The 16,305-nt window shown below is 43.1% G+C and overlaps 2 protein-coding genes and 1 long non-coding RNA gene across 4 annotated transcripts in view; 1 reads left to right on the top strand and 2 right to left on the bottom strand.

Moving 5' to 3' along the window:
- Positions 1-10,538, bottom strand: part of GAN (gigaxonin) — a 39,319-nt gene extending 28,781 nt beyond the window's left edge. The window contains exon 1 of the mRNA XM_077184868.1: positions 10,372-10,538. Coding sequence (XP_077040983.1) covers positions 10,372-10,538 — 167 coding nt within the window. The remainder of the gene's footprint in view (positions 1-10,371) is intronic.
- Positions 10,539-10,663: 125 nt separating this feature from the next.
- The window catches only part of LOC143695073 (uncharacterized), a 7,281-nt gene continuing 1,639 nt past the window's right edge, over positions 10,664-16,305 (top strand). The window contains exons 1-2 of the long non-coding RNA XR_013183977.1: positions 10,664-10,778; positions 11,554-11,714. This is a non-coding gene — a long non-coding RNA (uncharacterized LOC143695073). The remainder of the gene's footprint in view (positions 10,779-11,553; positions 11,715-16,305) is intronic.
- BCO1 (beta-carotene oxygenase 1) overlaps positions 13,844-16,305 on the bottom strand; it is a 26,004-nt gene continuing 23,542 nt past the window's right edge. For both annotated transcript variants that reach the window (XM_077184870.1, XM_054640753.2), the window contains 2 exons: positions 16,182-16,293; positions 13,844-16,005 (listed from right to left, as the gene is read on the bottom strand). In XM_077184870.1, the coding sequence (XP_077040985.1) occupies positions 15,833-16,005; positions 16,182-16,293 (285 nt within the window). In that variant the 3' untranslated portion in view covers positions 13,844-15,832. The remainder of the gene's footprint in view (positions 16,006-16,181; positions 16,294-16,305) is intronic.

Here is a 16,305-nt window from a genome sequence, read left to right as displayed (position 1 = left end):
CTGTGATTTGTGTGGCTGAGAGCTGCAAGTGGCAACCAGCAGCCCAAGGTGCAGAGATGGGCCAGCTGCAGCACAGCTGCTCCTAACGCAGGCATGTGACAGCTTCCTACTGAGGACAACATTTCTAATTACTTTAAAAGCACTCCAAGCTTCCAAATCACAGCTGAAAAGGCTGCCTCAGTCTTCCTTAATTCAGATGGAAGACCAGAACATCGAGATCTACAAGGAAATAACCCTCCCAGCCAACCAAAACCCCCATGAGTTGGGAGCAGAGCGCAGGCAAGACAGAGCTGGAGGAAATGAAACAAGGCAACTTCTTCATCCTGTTTTCTCAAGTAATTTAATTTTGAGCAACTTGACTCCATACATGTTTTAAAACAATAATTTCCATTTTTTAATTAAGATCACGATTGTAAGTTGAAATTGCTTCCAGTAACATTAAACTGTTCCATAAATGCTCAGCATCCACCCCAACATCTTGTGCCTCATCAGGAGAACTGCTGGCACACACAACACCTTGAGCCAGGGGCATAAGAACAAATGGGTTGATGTTGTGTTTTGATGTTGTCTGTGTGACAAATTTAGAATCTGCTGTTCCACATCACTTAAGGAATACAATCCTAATGAGTCATCTGAAACGCTCTACATGAGGCAGAATGAGGATAAAAATTCCAGTATCTCTTCTCTGTAGGTAAGTAATATAAGCAAGGTGAATCCTCAAAATGAAAACACAGGCTCAAGAACTGATGTTGATACTGCTAGGAACAACATTTTACCTCTAATGACATAAAACAGATTCAAATAATAAAAAAAAACCACAAGCAAAAAGCAAAACAACAGGTAAATTAAGACTGCCTTAAAGCTCTTATTACAATTAGGATGGAACTTCCAACTTACTGTTATTTTAAAAGAGCAGAACAAATCAAAGCACAACCAATACTGCTGACCATACAGCCAATCCCTGTGAAAGCACTTTTGTGGGACAGTTAAGATTTATAAGAAGCAGATTGAAAAAAAAATCCACGTCTGAAAACTTGGTTTTCTTACATTTTAGAGTTGAAAGTTCATAGGAGGGGAATAATCACTTTTAAATACTCAACTAGACAAAACAACAAACAAAATGAAAATTCAAATTCAGAACCTGGCCACCACCAACACCACTTGCTTTCCTGAGTCAGACATAATTTTGTGGGAATATTTTCATCTTTTAAATCTCTGCCTTATCTGTAAACTACTAAGAAAAGACAACTGATGTGTTTTTAGAATGGTCACATAAGTTATACAGAGAACAAGAGCTCAACTCTTGGAAAGCTTTAATCCTTGGAGTGCTGGTATATTGGAACCTAAACAAATAAAGAAAACACCTGTCTGCAAAGACTGTGCCTACCAGAATGCTCCAGACCACATTCACCACAAGCAGGTTGTTGACATTTACAGTGAACAGCCATCAGAAAATCTGGGAAACAAGAGACACACACTTTGGGTTTGATGCTTTGCAACACAAAACTTTTACCTGCTCTCACATCACCTGAGTGCAAACACAGTTTGATGACCTACTTACACTGCAGGGTGTCAGGAACCAGACAAGAGGGAGACACTTGTCTCTTGGAAAGGAGCTGTCTTCCCAAATTAATGATTTTGCTCCAGATTAGCCATTAAGGGCTGGTCTACACATGCTGTGCCAGTATTGCCACACAAGCAAACTTTAATGTTCAAGTAGCAAAGCTGTCCTTCGAAACTGAAGGGCAATAAAATTGGGGTTTGATGATTTATCCCTTACCAGCACCAGTGTTTTGGCCTTCTCCAGAGAGCATCAGCATTTTAAAATGAAGTTGGACCTCCAACAAATTGTTCCAGCAAAGACATGCACCAAACCTAAAACATGCTCACAAGGATGACTCAGTCCCAAAAATGACAAGTGAGTACTTGGAGATTTTGCATCACTAAGGAGAAAACAAAAAATCTGCTTTTGATGCAAACATGAGGTCAATTTAGTCTCCTGGTCTGGGCTTCCTTATGTAGGTTTTAGTCTTTCAAGTACAAGCTTTCCATGGTCAATCTAATTAAGTCCCAGTTAGGACTGACCATTTTAATGGTGAAGTTTTTCATGTGTCTGCCTTTATCCCTGCAACGTTTTCTCCCATAAAGGCTGGTCTTTCTACGTGCAAAAAAACTCCTTAATAATCACATTATTAAACAGGTCAGACATAAAAACATGATGCAGCAGTTCACTCCACCCACCACCATCCTCCAAAAAGATATTTTACAACCAAATCAGAAGGTTTCCTTTGAGGTCGCACCCTGGCCTTTAGCACCACATATAAAAGTCAGTCTTCACCACACCCTGCAAAGGGTGCCAGCTCTCAGAAGATTTTGGCTATGCCTCTCCTATGTCTCTCCTATGTCTCTCTCCTTAAGATTATCTCTAACTCCAACTTCAGATCTCAAGGCAAACGAGTCCATTTAACAGCTCAGCACAAAAACTTGCAAAGTTGCTTTGTTTGCTTTAAGAGAAACAAAAACTATGACATATAACTTAATTTTTTCAACCATTGAAAAGTTTAAGTTAGGCAAAAATGTGGCTTCCTCCCTTTCCATAAGAAAAGGAACAAGGTAATTCCTTCAACAGCAGCACAGGGGACCTGTACAGGGCTCATGGGCTTTGCTCAATGAAGAGCTTGTTTACCATGAAAATCTGAAATTACCCTGATTACACTGAGCTCATCCAGAGCTAGATTGTAATCTAAATTGGAAATCTACCCTCAACCAGAGTGTCTTGCCTAAACATGTGAGTTAGCCCTAAGTAGACAGAACACACACTCAACAAACTGTGCCCAAGGATGGACCCTGAGAGTTCTCAGCAGCACCAAGGACCTGACGTTTCATTTCACTTTGAGTTTCTTTAGCCAGCACAGAAAACAACCCAGCAACTGCACCAGCTGAGCTTGCCAACGAGTCACACAGAAGCAGAGCACATCAGCTGCTGGGCACCTGTGGTTCTGCACCCTGTGCATGCCACAAAGCACAGCTCAGGCTCATCTCTGATGTGGTGGAGCACACCTGGTTCAGCAGTCACTGCTCATCTGTGACAGAAACACCTGCTGGGTTCACAGAGGTGGTTTGGGTTTGGTTTTCTTCTGCTCGACTTGACACTCAAGTCCACTCACTGAACTGATTCCCAGCAGTGTCAAACTTTTCAGGCAGCAGTTTGGAACCAGGACTTCCTCAGAAAAACAAGGGAAGACGTTTTTGAAATAGAGTTTTAAGCCAAGAAATGAAGAGTGTCTTACTTGAAATATGTCTTCTTTCAGATTAACTCCACTTTTAAACTTGTTAAAAATGCTTTTTTAGAAGAAACAAAAACAGTGTTATACAGTACCCATGTTGCTAAATTTGCTGTTAAATATGTTTAAGAAATGCAGTGCTGTGCAGCACGTGTCTAATAACCAAAATATTCCTGTATTATTATTTAATTAATTTAATTAATTTAATTTTATTCCTGAAAATATTATTATTTAACAAACACCAATAGATCTGCTGGGAAAACTTGGATTAACCAGGTTTTTATACCTCACTTATCCTTACAGCACATGGGAGCAATAAGCAACAGAGTTGGAGAAAGATTTTCATAATTGATGGTAAGTATGAAGTCAAATGGACAAAATTCTAAGTGCATGAGTAGTGTTGTGGAACAGCTGGAATATGTTTGGAATCCAACTGAGGGAAGCACCAGAATTCTGGATGTGCCCAGAGCTGGAAAACAGAGATCTGCAAGACTTTCACAGAAAGCAATGGCACAGCCAAGATGAAAAAGGAACCAGGAACATGGATTTCATCAGCACAGGAATCTCCAACACAGAGCACTCCCCATGTCCATAAACAAGAGCTGCAGCAGGCAGCCCACATCATCCAGGGGATGTAAACCACCATGCCTGAGGACATAAACCAGCCACCAACCACATGGTATTAAGGACATGCTTCCTTGATAGGGACAAGGACTTTCAGGGCTGTGCATAAGCAGTGATTTATTTTGGTTTTTTTGACATATTAAGCTACGGCAAACATAAAATATGAGAGGCAAAGACAGGAATGGAGACTGGCCCGTGCATGGGTAGCACTACATTGGTACTCAGTACCAGCAGAGAGAGAAACTTCTGTACAATATTCAGAATAAGAGTCTGAACAGCGAGGGAACAAATCCTTTCAAACCATTCATTACTGTTCATATTTGTCAGTCCACACCAGAAAAAAGTTCCTTTAGTAACTGCTGATGAGACCAACACAAACAAAACAGGTTCAAAGAATTAAAAAAGAACACCACCAAAAAAACCAAAACAGAAGTGAAGCATTTCTGACTCATCAGCTCCAGACACATCAGCCCTGTTCCAGCCACAAAATACACTGTAAATCAAGGAAAAAAAAGAAGAATAAAAAAGGTTCTTTTAATAATAAAGGTTTTGCCAAACAAGGCAATTAATACAAGTGTAAAGGCAACCTAGAGAGTATAAATTACCCAGACATCCCAAGCAGCTCATCCTGCCACACCTTCCATCCCAGCTCGCCTCTTACGTCAGGCACGCAGATGAGCTGCACGTCTCCAGGTACAAAGAAAGGACAAGAAATTTCATCTCTAGTTCTCCTGGGTAAACAAGATGCTCTGATTCCCAGTTCTCCCTCTGCCTGACGTGTAGCAGCAGCCCAACTGTATTTTTTTTACTATTCTGGGCTGGGTAAGAGCCTTATGGCTTCTTCCCTTCAGGCGATCTCTAGGGGCTTGTCAGAGCAGGAATATAATTAACAACTCCCCATTCAAGCCTGGTATAGTGACTTCTAAATCCCTTTTTAAACCATCAACTTTTAACATACCTTTATCACTGTTGCCCCTCAACTACTTATCCAAACATAACATGCATGTAGGCACTTCTGAGTTGTGCCAGGCAGAGTTTCTGGCCAAGGCAACTATTTTGATTTACTGCCTCTCAAAGTCACAGAGACTTTACAACCCAGCTACTAAAACATAATAGGGAGCATTTAAATTTAATTTTTTTTAAACCAAAACCAAAACAAAACTATGTCAAATTAAAAAAAAAAAAAAGTCTGGAAGCAAAATCTGGCCTGATCTGTTTCTGACTTCCTACTGCCAGGGCAGCCTCCAAAGTTCCCAGGAGACTGCCAGAAACAAACTTCTCAAAAGAAACCTTGAAGACAACAATGGCTTTAGAGCCCTCCTTGACAGTGCAGTTACCACAACACTGCCCTGCACACCCAGTGAAGAGGGAACAAGCCCTGGCACAATTACAGCATGATCTGGCTAAAGCAGAACTTGGGAGCACGGCGTTCTGACAACCAAACAGCTCTCAGCTCCAGCTGCCATTTGTGTTCCTGACCTCAATATTCATCCCAAATTGAAGAAAAGTTTTAAAACACTATAAAAGGTCTCTATAAATGTCAGTAAAGACCAAACAGGCACCAGGAAATAAGCAGCAGAAGCTCCTGGCAGGTGTTGGCTCCTACTTGACCCTACTCTACAATATTCATTGTCCAACAGGTGTAACGAGAAGTGCCCAGTGGCACCTCCAGGGTGCAGGAGGCACATCCCAGCCCACCTCCCACACCAGCACTCACAGATGCTCCCAGACACACTCACACAGGGATGGAGCCTTAGCAGGCTCCCCTTGTGACAACTGCAAATGCTCCAAGTGCCAGCACACAGAGGAAAAGGCAGGAGGTCATTGATGGGGGCACATCCCTCCACAGCTCCATGGAAATCTATTTCAGCACTGCCCGTGGCTGTGCAGGGTCTGACAAGGTCTGCAGTGTTTTAGGAATGTCAGAAGGTTGAACAGGACAAGTGAGAAGATGCAAAGGCTGTCAGGTTATTTCTGACCAAAACCCATTTACAAGCACTACAGCTATTTATAAGTACGTAAAAATAACGTGAACTTAACCTTACATTTACATTCTTGTTTAGTTATATTATGCTCCTCTGAAAAAAGATTTAAATATGATTACTGGTCCATTACTGAGTTTGAAAAGCCTTGGGGAACAGTAGAGAACACATAGAGCCATCTGAAATCTGCTCACGCAGATGCGTGAAAATCAAAGACAAAACTTGCTGAGGTAACAAAAATGTCTTAATTCAATTTGTAATGCAGCAGCACAATCCCTGCGTAACAACATTACATTTGTCTAAGAATATGGGCTTAAATATCCTCTTTGTTGAGGTAGTTCCCACGTGCTCCCTGTGTTCCAGGCAAGCAGACAGTAGGTGAGCAAAATATAAAGAGCTGCAAGTTTCAGCTGGCCAGGAACGACTCATGCCAGACAGTGACAGATCTGTTGGGATGGGAACATCTGCTGCTACTGCTGAGGATACCAGGAATGCTTGGACCAAATCTATCCTATAAAAGGTTGGCAGATCTATGCCACAAGTCAGGCCAAACTTACTAGTGCAAGCATGGTTTGCTCAGGGAAAAGCCCTCTCATGCCACTGTAATTTACACCAAGCTCTCAAACGAAATAAATTAAACCAGGGCAATGGATCTACACTAAGGCAATTGCCAGGACAGAGAGTGCTACCAAAAAAAGGGCAGGTTTCTGGCTGATTTGTTTCAGAAGAGAAAACCAAAAGCTAACCTGGCTTGAATATAACCACTCTGGGATGCACAGCAGCATCACCCTGAGCCAAACCACACTTTGTCCTGCGGCGGTTTCTTCCTGAGGAACCCTCCTTTTCTCAGGCTCAGGAACATACCACAAGATGTTAGAGATATGCAGGGAGACTTCTGTGCTTTGTACATGGCAGGATTTGCTCCAGGGGCACACAGAGGGATTAGATGAACCTTTACATATAAAGGAATTCTGTAGGAATTCACACAATCACCCCAGACCTCACTGGCCTGAGAGAGCTACAAACCACTTGGTATTAAGCAGTTGAGGCAAAACCTCAAGAATGAAACTACCACAAAAACTAAAATTCTTACTGGCCCCACAGGCTGAAAATTTTAAAATTAAACAGGGTTTTTTTTTTATTTTTCTGTACTTGCAGAAGCCACCCTATGCATCAGACAGGCAGGTGGGGCCCATGACACCAATAACACTTCCAGTGTGTTTCTGTGCCCCTTCATGCCTTTTTCTCTCTCCCTGCTGAAGCTGCTATCTTTGAGCTGCATGGATAATCCAGTTGCCAAATAACTAGTGGGAAAACACATCACTATAATTTACAAGTGTCCTACTCATAACCAGTCAGCCAAACAGCTTCCATGCAAAACTCAAAAACAGGTAACGCTCCTCTCTCCGTGGTGCACAAATCCTTCAGCACACACAGACTGCTCACACCCAACCACCCCCTCACAAAGTCCATGCCTACTTATTTTCCTACTCACACCCTAAACTAGGCACTCATGCAAACCCTATAGCTTCTGAACTCGCCCACCAACTTGCCCACAGCCACAGCACATAATGAGACAGCCAGACACTGAAAACACCACATCAACTCATACTTCCACTGCTTCACTTCAAGGTTCACATAAATGATTCTTTTTATTCCAAGTTTTACTTCTGAAAGTACTTAATGGATTTTTCTGAGCTTTATATTGGAATTTTTCAAATGAGAACAATCTGAATCAATTGGCATTTGGAGACTGTAACAGCCTGTGGTACCAGAGCTTTGGAATCAGCTACCCTTAAAATAAAGGGGCAGGAAATTCTTGTGTCTCCTGCAATAACTGTTTATATAGAGGCCTAAACTGATTTTCTTTGAAAAACCAACACTCAAAATAAATGGGAGCTGCACAGACTAGGTACAAGGTGGAGATTAACTTCAACTCCCAAAAAAGCCACTGTGTTTCCTTGGCCAGAAACACAATGCTCCAGCATTGGCAACCTACCTGACCAATCCTACCCAATGTGAAGACCAGCTGGACTAAGAGAGAGATCCTGAAGTGATAAAAAGAAGAGAGACAGGCAGCAAGTAAAAATTAGGCTCTGCAAAGGTAGGTAATACAAATGTATTTCCTAATGTGCCATACAAGAACTAGGTACTCGTATTTTTGCTTCTTTACATCTTGAAAGCCTGAGGAGAAGACATGAGTAAGCTTAAAAAAAAAAAAACACCACAAAGCTCACACTTAATCATATTTATATATTAATGCATGTAACCTACTTTCACACATAGTTAATGAGTTCCTTCATGAGATTTGAACCTGAACAATTCTGAGTTTAAAAAAACCACAACTCTAATGACTACAAGTTTTGTTGCTAATGTAGTTGTGTCTGGAGCTCTTATTCCTCACTCACAATTAACCCATGTTTCCCCAGCACATTTTTCAGAGATTGACAAAATGCAAAACTTAAAGATGAAATTCTGTGAAAAGGCACTTCTCCATAGGATAACATACAGTATCTTTTAGTTAAGCATTTTCTTTCACAGTAAAAAAAATTGATATTTTCTGTAAACTCATCCTGCTGTAGCAGTAGAACAGCAGTTTTTCCAAGGACATGACCTCTTACCACCTACAGCAACTCTTCTGAAACCTAATGTCAGGCATATGGCCATCTAAAATATGATGCCCAATGACCTAAAAAGCATTCAGGCATTTTGAAGAGTATGAATCAATGGCTCATTTCTATTTCACATCTTTGATTTCTTTCACCACAGTCTTCCAAACCTGCTGCTCAAGACAAGCAGTGATGAAAAATTATTAGTAGCACATAGGCTCCACCATGTCCTTTTTGCAAATTCTTGATGATCTTCCTTCTATGTGCATTTTATTTCATATCTCAGCTCTGCTAGCTCAGATGATGCAGAGAACTGTTTACTTAAGTCTGTGCATGATCACTGCTATTTAAAAGTTATTCACCAGCCCCATATTCTATTTATTTTCAGTTTATTTTTGTACTTGAGAATGTTTACACTGTACTTCAATGGTCACCCAAAATAATGTATTGCCTAAAAGCAGATGATATGACACTGCAGAAGGTTGAATTTTTTCAGACTGTAGCATAAAGAATTCCCATCCTCACCTAGCAAAAAAATGCAAATTTTATGACAACTTCACAGGAAGCAGCAGCTGGAAGAAATGTCCAAACAGTACAAAAAGTCTGCTACAGAATTATGTTAATCCTGTGTTTAAATGGTACTGAAGGTCTGGTCCTACTTTACACATGAAGACAAAACAAATGCCTTTATTACTACAAATGAGTGGACTTAAAACCCTTTGAAATTAACCACTTGTATGTTTTGTTTACCTGCTCTGACATGCAGACATGTACCATAACACCTCGTGGAGGGTATATTCTTTTCACCTGCTGTCACTGGACTTGTCAGCACCGAGTGTGATGGGCTTCAGACTGGTGTCAGCAGGACTTCCCATGACCTGGGTTTCCCTGCACACACAGCCCAGGAGCTGCTGAAACCATGACTGTGCTAATGCAGCTCATCCTCCCCAGCACTCGCTGTCAGTGGCACAGTTCTGACTGCACATGCTGGTGACAGCCCTGCCAAGAGCTGCCAGCGATCCTGGCACCGCCAGGCTTTGTCCCTCTGGCAATTTCTGAGCGATGTTCTTAGATGTTGTGGGGGCACAAGCGATGTGGAGACAATCCTGTATTTTTATTTTTTCATTTAGAAGCCGGTGTACTTCAGAACCCATGACCACCACCTGGAGCCCTGTCTTGCTAAAAGACATTAAGGAGGAAAAAAATGATGCTGAAGTGCTGACTCGGTGCGGCCGAGGGACACACAGAGCCCAGCACCTCACAACGCCCCTGGGATGCTGCCCCTCGGCCGGACACCTCCCTCACCATCCTCACACTTCACTCTTTAGGGGTTACTAGGTCCCACCAGGCGCCTGGCAGCAATGAAGTTGTTGGGGGGATTTTTCCCCTGCTGGGTGACACAGCCTCTCAGAGCTGGAAAAGCAGCGGTGTGATGCCGAGAACACGACAGCTCCTGCGGAGGGGCCCGGCGACACCGGCCGGAGGCAGGGAAGGAGGGAAGGAAGGAAGGAGGCGGCCCAGCAGCTGCTCCCACAGAACTGCTGGTGTTGGAAGGTAGTTCTGGAGATCACCCAGCCCAGCTCCTCTGCCCAGGCAGGAGCAGGGCAGGAGCTCCTACCTGGAGCAGGTGACACAGGAACGCGTCCAGCCGGGCTTTGGATGTCTCCGGAGAGGGAGACTCCACACCCTCCCTGAGCGCCCGGGCCAACTCCGGGCCGAGGCGCAGCCGGGGTCCGCAGACCCCCCCGCCGGCCTTCCCCGACTCCTCCGTCCTCACCCGCGGCGGATCCCGCTCCTTACATAACCCCGGCCCCGCTCCCCGCAGCGCGGCCCCTCCGAGCGGCCGCCCGGGGGCCGCGGGCCCGGCCGTACCTGATGTAGGGGCTGGCGGCCGCCAGGATGTTCTTCTGCACCGGGATCTCCTCGCCCTCCAGCACCAGGTGCGCGTCGCAGAACCGCGTCTCCTCCCGGAACGAGCTGAGCGCCCGCAGCAGCCGCGCCGGGTGCTGCGGGTCCGACACGGCGCTCGGGCCCGACATGGTGCTGCTGCCGCCGCCGAGCCGGGCCGGGCCGGGCCGGCTCAGTCCCTGCCCTCACACCATGGCTGAGCGCCCGCCCGCCGCTGACATCATCTCCCGGCATCATCTCCCCGCGCCGCCCCGCGGGGGCGGCCCGGCCCGGCGGCCTCGGGCACCGCGGCCCCTCCGCGGGCGGGGCGGGAACGGCCCGCGGAAATCTCGGCTTTGTCTCCTCATGGCTTTGGAATGTCACTAAAGGAGGTGCAGAGAAGGGAATGGAGCTGGGGAAGGGGCTGGAGCGCCAGGAGGGAGCTGGAGGGGCTCAGCCTGGAGGAAAGGAGGCTCAGGGGGAACATTCCGGCTCTGCTCAACTCCTGGCAGGAGGAGGGAGCCGCGGGGGGAGCAGACTCTTGTCCCGGCAACGAGGGACAGGACAAGAGGAAATAGCCCTAAGCTGCGCCAGGAGAGGTTTAGGTTGGACATTCGGAGAAATTTCTACCCAGAAAGGGTGATCAGACATCGGAACGGGCTGCCCAGGGAGGTGGTGAAATCACCATCCGTGGAGATGTCCAAGGAAAAGACTGGAAGTGGCACTCCATGGTCTGAGTAACATGGTGGTGTTTGGTCATAGATTGGACTCAATGATCCCAGAGGTCTTTTCCAATCTAATTGATTCTGTGATCCCATAAAACTGGCCTTTTATTTATTTATTTGTTCCATAATATGAGCTGGAGGTGAGTGTTACAGGTGTAGGCACAAGGAAAAGTAAGAGAATGAGAATTAAATACAGCAAGATTCATTGTGGCAGTGTCCCTTTCCACAGCTGCCCACAGGAAATGTGGCCTTTTCCAGCAAAAAAAGATCTTCTTTAGGACAGTACACATGATAAATTTTAGGCTCTTGATTATCGTGCTTAATTGCACATTAAGAGATTACTTGACTCCATCTGCTTTCTTAACAGCATCCAACATTAAAGTAGTGAAACTATTTGCACTGAGTGAAAGTGTTTCACAAACTGTGATCTGCTCTAAAACAGATCTGCTCTAAAACAGACACCCAGTCAGCAGCTCCCTGTGCTCCCTGTGCTGACAGGCACTGGGATCTCCCAGCCTCTGGAACACCCAAATGGATGTCATGCTGCCCATTCCTTCACTGGGAAAACAACATTTTCAGAGGGTCTGATCTAGTAAAGCTGTGGTGGGTCAAATGCTTTTATTACTTTTATTACTTGCATTTCAGTGAAATGTAACAAAATTCTATCATTCATTTGGTTTGATGGTGCCTCCAAATCATTTTTCCACTCAGAAGATGAAGCAGGGTATCTGGAAAGGACCCTGTAGGAAATGAATGCCTTCACAAAGGCAGCCTTGTTCTTTCCAAGCTGGACACAATGCTGGTTTGTTGTGCAGATGGAGACTGCAGCTGGGACATCCTCACACATCACCCATCGGTCCAAACCCTGCACCCAGGGCCTGGGTGAAGAGTGTGCTCAGCCCTGTTGGGGCCAGGGAAAATGCAGATATGTTTTGCCAAGTGGCTGCAAGGCTCGTGGGGTTGTTTCATGACAGAGTTCATGAAAAAGTAGAGTCTTCTAATTGAGCTCAAACTGAAGAAAGAGATGAGTCTGGCCAAGGGCCAGTGTTTTCAGAATTGTTGATCAAAGATAAGCTTTATCACAGTTGGTCCCTAAAAAATAAATACTACCATCTCAGACTAAAGCCAGGCTTTAGAGCTGAGCCCTTGCTGAAATGCTCCCTGGCTGGAGAGGGGTCACAGTGAGGAGCACCATCCTGCAGCTCTGAGCAGGAGTTTTAGGAGCAGAGGATGTAGGACAGAAGACCAAACCCCCAGCAATGTGCATGAAACACCAGTGGCTGTGCAACACTTGTTGTTGTACATGCCCATTTACAAATATTAGAAGGCCACTTTTTTCTTGCTTGGGTGTAATTATGCAGGATGTAGGTGTAGGCTGAGGATCCACAGGACACATTCTCAGCTCTCTTTGAGGGTAATGAAGGCAGAGAGCACACTGCTCCTTGGCTGCAGGGGAAAGATGTGTTTTGCTTGTCATTAATACTCAGGTAATTGCAGGCCCAAGGGAGCAGTGGTTTAAATTATTGCAAAAGCTGTCATTGAGTGGCCTGGTTATTTGAAAAGAAAGACACTGGTGTGTTTCCCTGGCACCTGCACAGATTGGTACAGAAGCAAACATTGTTGCGTTTCTGGTTTTTAACCTGTCCTCGTAAACACTGTTTCTGCTTCCTCCTGCTGCCTATGTGGGGCAATGGGACAAGGTGTAACAGATAATATCCAGTTCCAGAGAACAAATTCATTGTTATACCTTGTTATTTGTTCCATTTAATGAAAGCATTAACAAAAAAAACCCCACCAAACCAAAACAACAACAAACCAAACCACTCTATCAAGGTCCATTTGTAGCACCTCTGAGGTAATTAATTATATGTATGCATACCTGGGGCCTGGTTCTCTCACTCAACTATGTATTTTTCCTTTAATGGAGATACTTATCTTTACTATTTTTTATTTGCACTCATCCATCTAGATTTGTGTTAAGCCATTATTATAATCATTCCATGAATTTTGTGGGGCTAATTTATGACTTAAATTGGTGCAAAAGAAGAATCAAACCTTTCTGGCCCTTGAGATTTCATTCATAGCAAAGGGTGTCAGAAGCAAACCAAATGACACTCATTACCACGTGCCATGTTACCACATCAAAAAAACCCCACGAGCCTTGCAGCCACTTGGCAAAGCATATCTGCATTTCCCCTTGCTTCTGTCAGCCTGGAAATGATAGTGTACTACCATATTCAGGGCAAATGTTTCATCAGATTGGTATTGCAACCACTAAACACATTCTTGAACAAATTTGTGATTAGCTGTATGGTTTTATTCCTATTGTCTCTGCTACAGGAGGATACTGGGATTAGCAAATGCAGAATCATTTTACATCACTGTTTTTCTCCTCAGGTTAACTACAAACTCAATGCTAATCAAATCCTGTGTAGTACTGACCAAGGGAATAGGGCACATCTCGTTTGAAAAATCATACCCAAGACAAATTCTTATCATTTATTTTCTGCATTATTTCTACATGAATGTAAATAACACATTTGCTTGCTTAGACTACAGGTTGTTTTTATGATGAGTGTGTCCCCTATCCTGTCATCTTTACCAGTAAAAATTATCTCCTCAGAAGTCAAGTAACTCCTGTATCCAAACCTATGATTATCCAAAAACAACCCTGTGAGTACTACAGAAGAAATTCTAGAGACAAACTCTTAGAAGAAAATCTGTAACAATGGTTAGACTTTTGATTGATTGCCACCTTTTAATTCTAGAAATATATTTGTGGACCTTTGTTAAATCCAAACTTTTTCATATGAAAAGAAACAACCCCAGAGCTGATGTCTTTTGCCAATATCACAAGGCAATCTTCTCTTCCAGTACTGGTTCTATATTATTTACAAAAATGGAATTAAATTTCTTCTTTAGAAGATAAAGTTCTATTAAATACTAATGGTAATATGCCTTGGAAACACTAAAAGTGACTATTTCTGCAGACACACCTTACTGCTGAAGTGTTTATTTCCATTTTATGGAACATGTAAACATTTGAATGCCCAAACCTGCATATGTTAACTAGATCTGACCACAGTGTTTGGTTTTTTTTACATTAAAAATAGCCTGAATATCTATATCCTAACAAAGTGCAAAGACTTAAGCAGAGGAACAGAGGTCTGATTGTTACAGGAACTGTGGATGATGTTGGTTCAGTTCCTGCTCTGCCACAAACAGGTTAAGTAATCACAAAGAGTAATCACCAAGCACAGATTCTCATGTGGTGGGGAGGTAATAAATGACAATTTCATTCTGTTTCCTTCCTGTGAAACACTGTGAGCAGCACTGAGGGCACGTGTGTGTCAAAGTGAGAGGTACCTGAGCTGTGTGGTGATACAGACAGACCAGATGAACACCCAAAATGGATGGATGTGCACCTCCATCAGTAAAGATGTCTCCAACAGCAAAGATATCTACAATGAGAAAATAAAATTCAAAGCAAAAGAATCTCTCACTTAAAGAAAAGTCAATAACTCAAATCAGGAATACAGTGGCAGGGGAAGGGTAAGAAATACAATTTCTGTAACACAACCAGTCACACTGTGCTTGGCACTTCACTTTGTGTTGAAATGTGCATTTTAATTGTGACTGTGAGTCAGAGTTGTGCACTTTTATTAGGAAGCATCTGGTACAGACAAGGATAAACACTTGTGAGAACATGGGTGCTCCTAAGCAGACATAAAGGAATGCTCATTTATGGCAATAACAGCTCCTAGTTTCAGCTGCTGTGGGGTTCAATGAGGCCTAAATTAGATCTTTCACTCTTTCCCTAAACTGTTTTTCACACATGTGTGTCTGAGTTCTGCTAGGAATACACTGCCCTCATTCACATACACACTGCTATTAACAGAGAATAGTGGCAATAGCAAACAATTCTTCTTGTCTTTTACACAATGTAATCATCTAATCACATGAAATGCCATGGCAGATATTCTGCCAAGGAAAACTGATTTAAATAATAAAATAAAAACTGCTTAATATTGAATGTCACTAAAGTATATTTGAATGCTACATATAACCATGTACTCCATTTCAATAAAGTTACTTGGTTTTGTCAACATACAAGCTAAAAATACACTATGACATTATTAGAAAAGCTGGAGGAATGGGTTAGGTTCTGGATAAGAAAAATGTAGCACCTCAGGATAATACTTTGGTTATGGTAGAGTTTAAGAAATCAAGCACCAAGAGAATATATTGCCATGAATTATTGGTATCATGGTAGATAGTTTAACATGAGGTTTTCTGGCAGGAGACAACTTTCATTGTCAGCTGCAGTCTTGCAACAGCCCCTGGAAGTTACATGACCTGCAGACATGAGTGGCTCATGCCATGTGTCACCCTATGAATACAGTACTTCATTTGCTCAGAAAGCTTTGTTCTACTCAAAGAAAACATTTCTTGTTTCCTTTCTCTCCTATTCCTTGCCCCACCAGCTGTATTCAACATTAGCACTTCAATATTGATAATTCTTCTTTTGGAATAATGATATACCAGTTATGCACACAATTATTTGTAATAAAGTCATTTCTGTCTCTTTTAAGAGATTATATGTAGATATTGAGAAGGTTATAATTAGTCATTTCTTATCATAAGAGAAGGCTGTTCCTGAAGGATATTTTCCCACATTCACTAGAAGGTTATGTCACTCTGTGCAATACAACAAATAGATTTTATTCAGTCTCAGTTTTCATGTCTTGCTGTGGTATAAACACTCCATGCAGGTCCATATGCATTTCCACATTCACTATGGCTCGACCCAGCTCTGTGAATGTTTTAGCATCCAAGACAAGTAGGAAAGGTGGATCCTTTGGATCACTCTTCACAACACAGGTCAGAACAACACCTGTGACACACAAATGAAGAATTAGAAACATAGGAAAATTTCACTAAGCAGAAAAGATAACCCCATCTCAAAGTGGAAGCATCAACCCAACTTTCTTGACTAAGAATATTGAATCTTGTAAGATTTAATACAAGACTCATGTAATCCCAGCTTTCAAAATGTTGTCATTATTTTACCATCATCCTCTTCTTTTGCATCAGGGCTGGGAACAAAAACAGGCTCGGATGGCCAGCAGTCATTCTGTCCCCACTGGAGCATTTCCTTTGTCTGGGTGTTAAATTTTGCAATCTACATGGTTGT

This window comes from Agelaius phoeniceus, chromosome 12, assembly GCF_051311805.1.
Source record: "Agelaius phoeniceus isolate bAgePho1 chromosome 12, bAgePho1.hap1, whole genome shotgun sequence".
In the NCBI taxonomy this organism is placed as follows: domain Eukaryota; kingdom Metazoa; phylum Chordata; class Aves; order Passeriformes; family Icteridae; genus Agelaius; species Agelaius phoeniceus.
The sequence above is the reverse complement of the archived record's forward strand: the minus strand, read 5'-3'. Positions and strand labels throughout refer to the sequence as shown.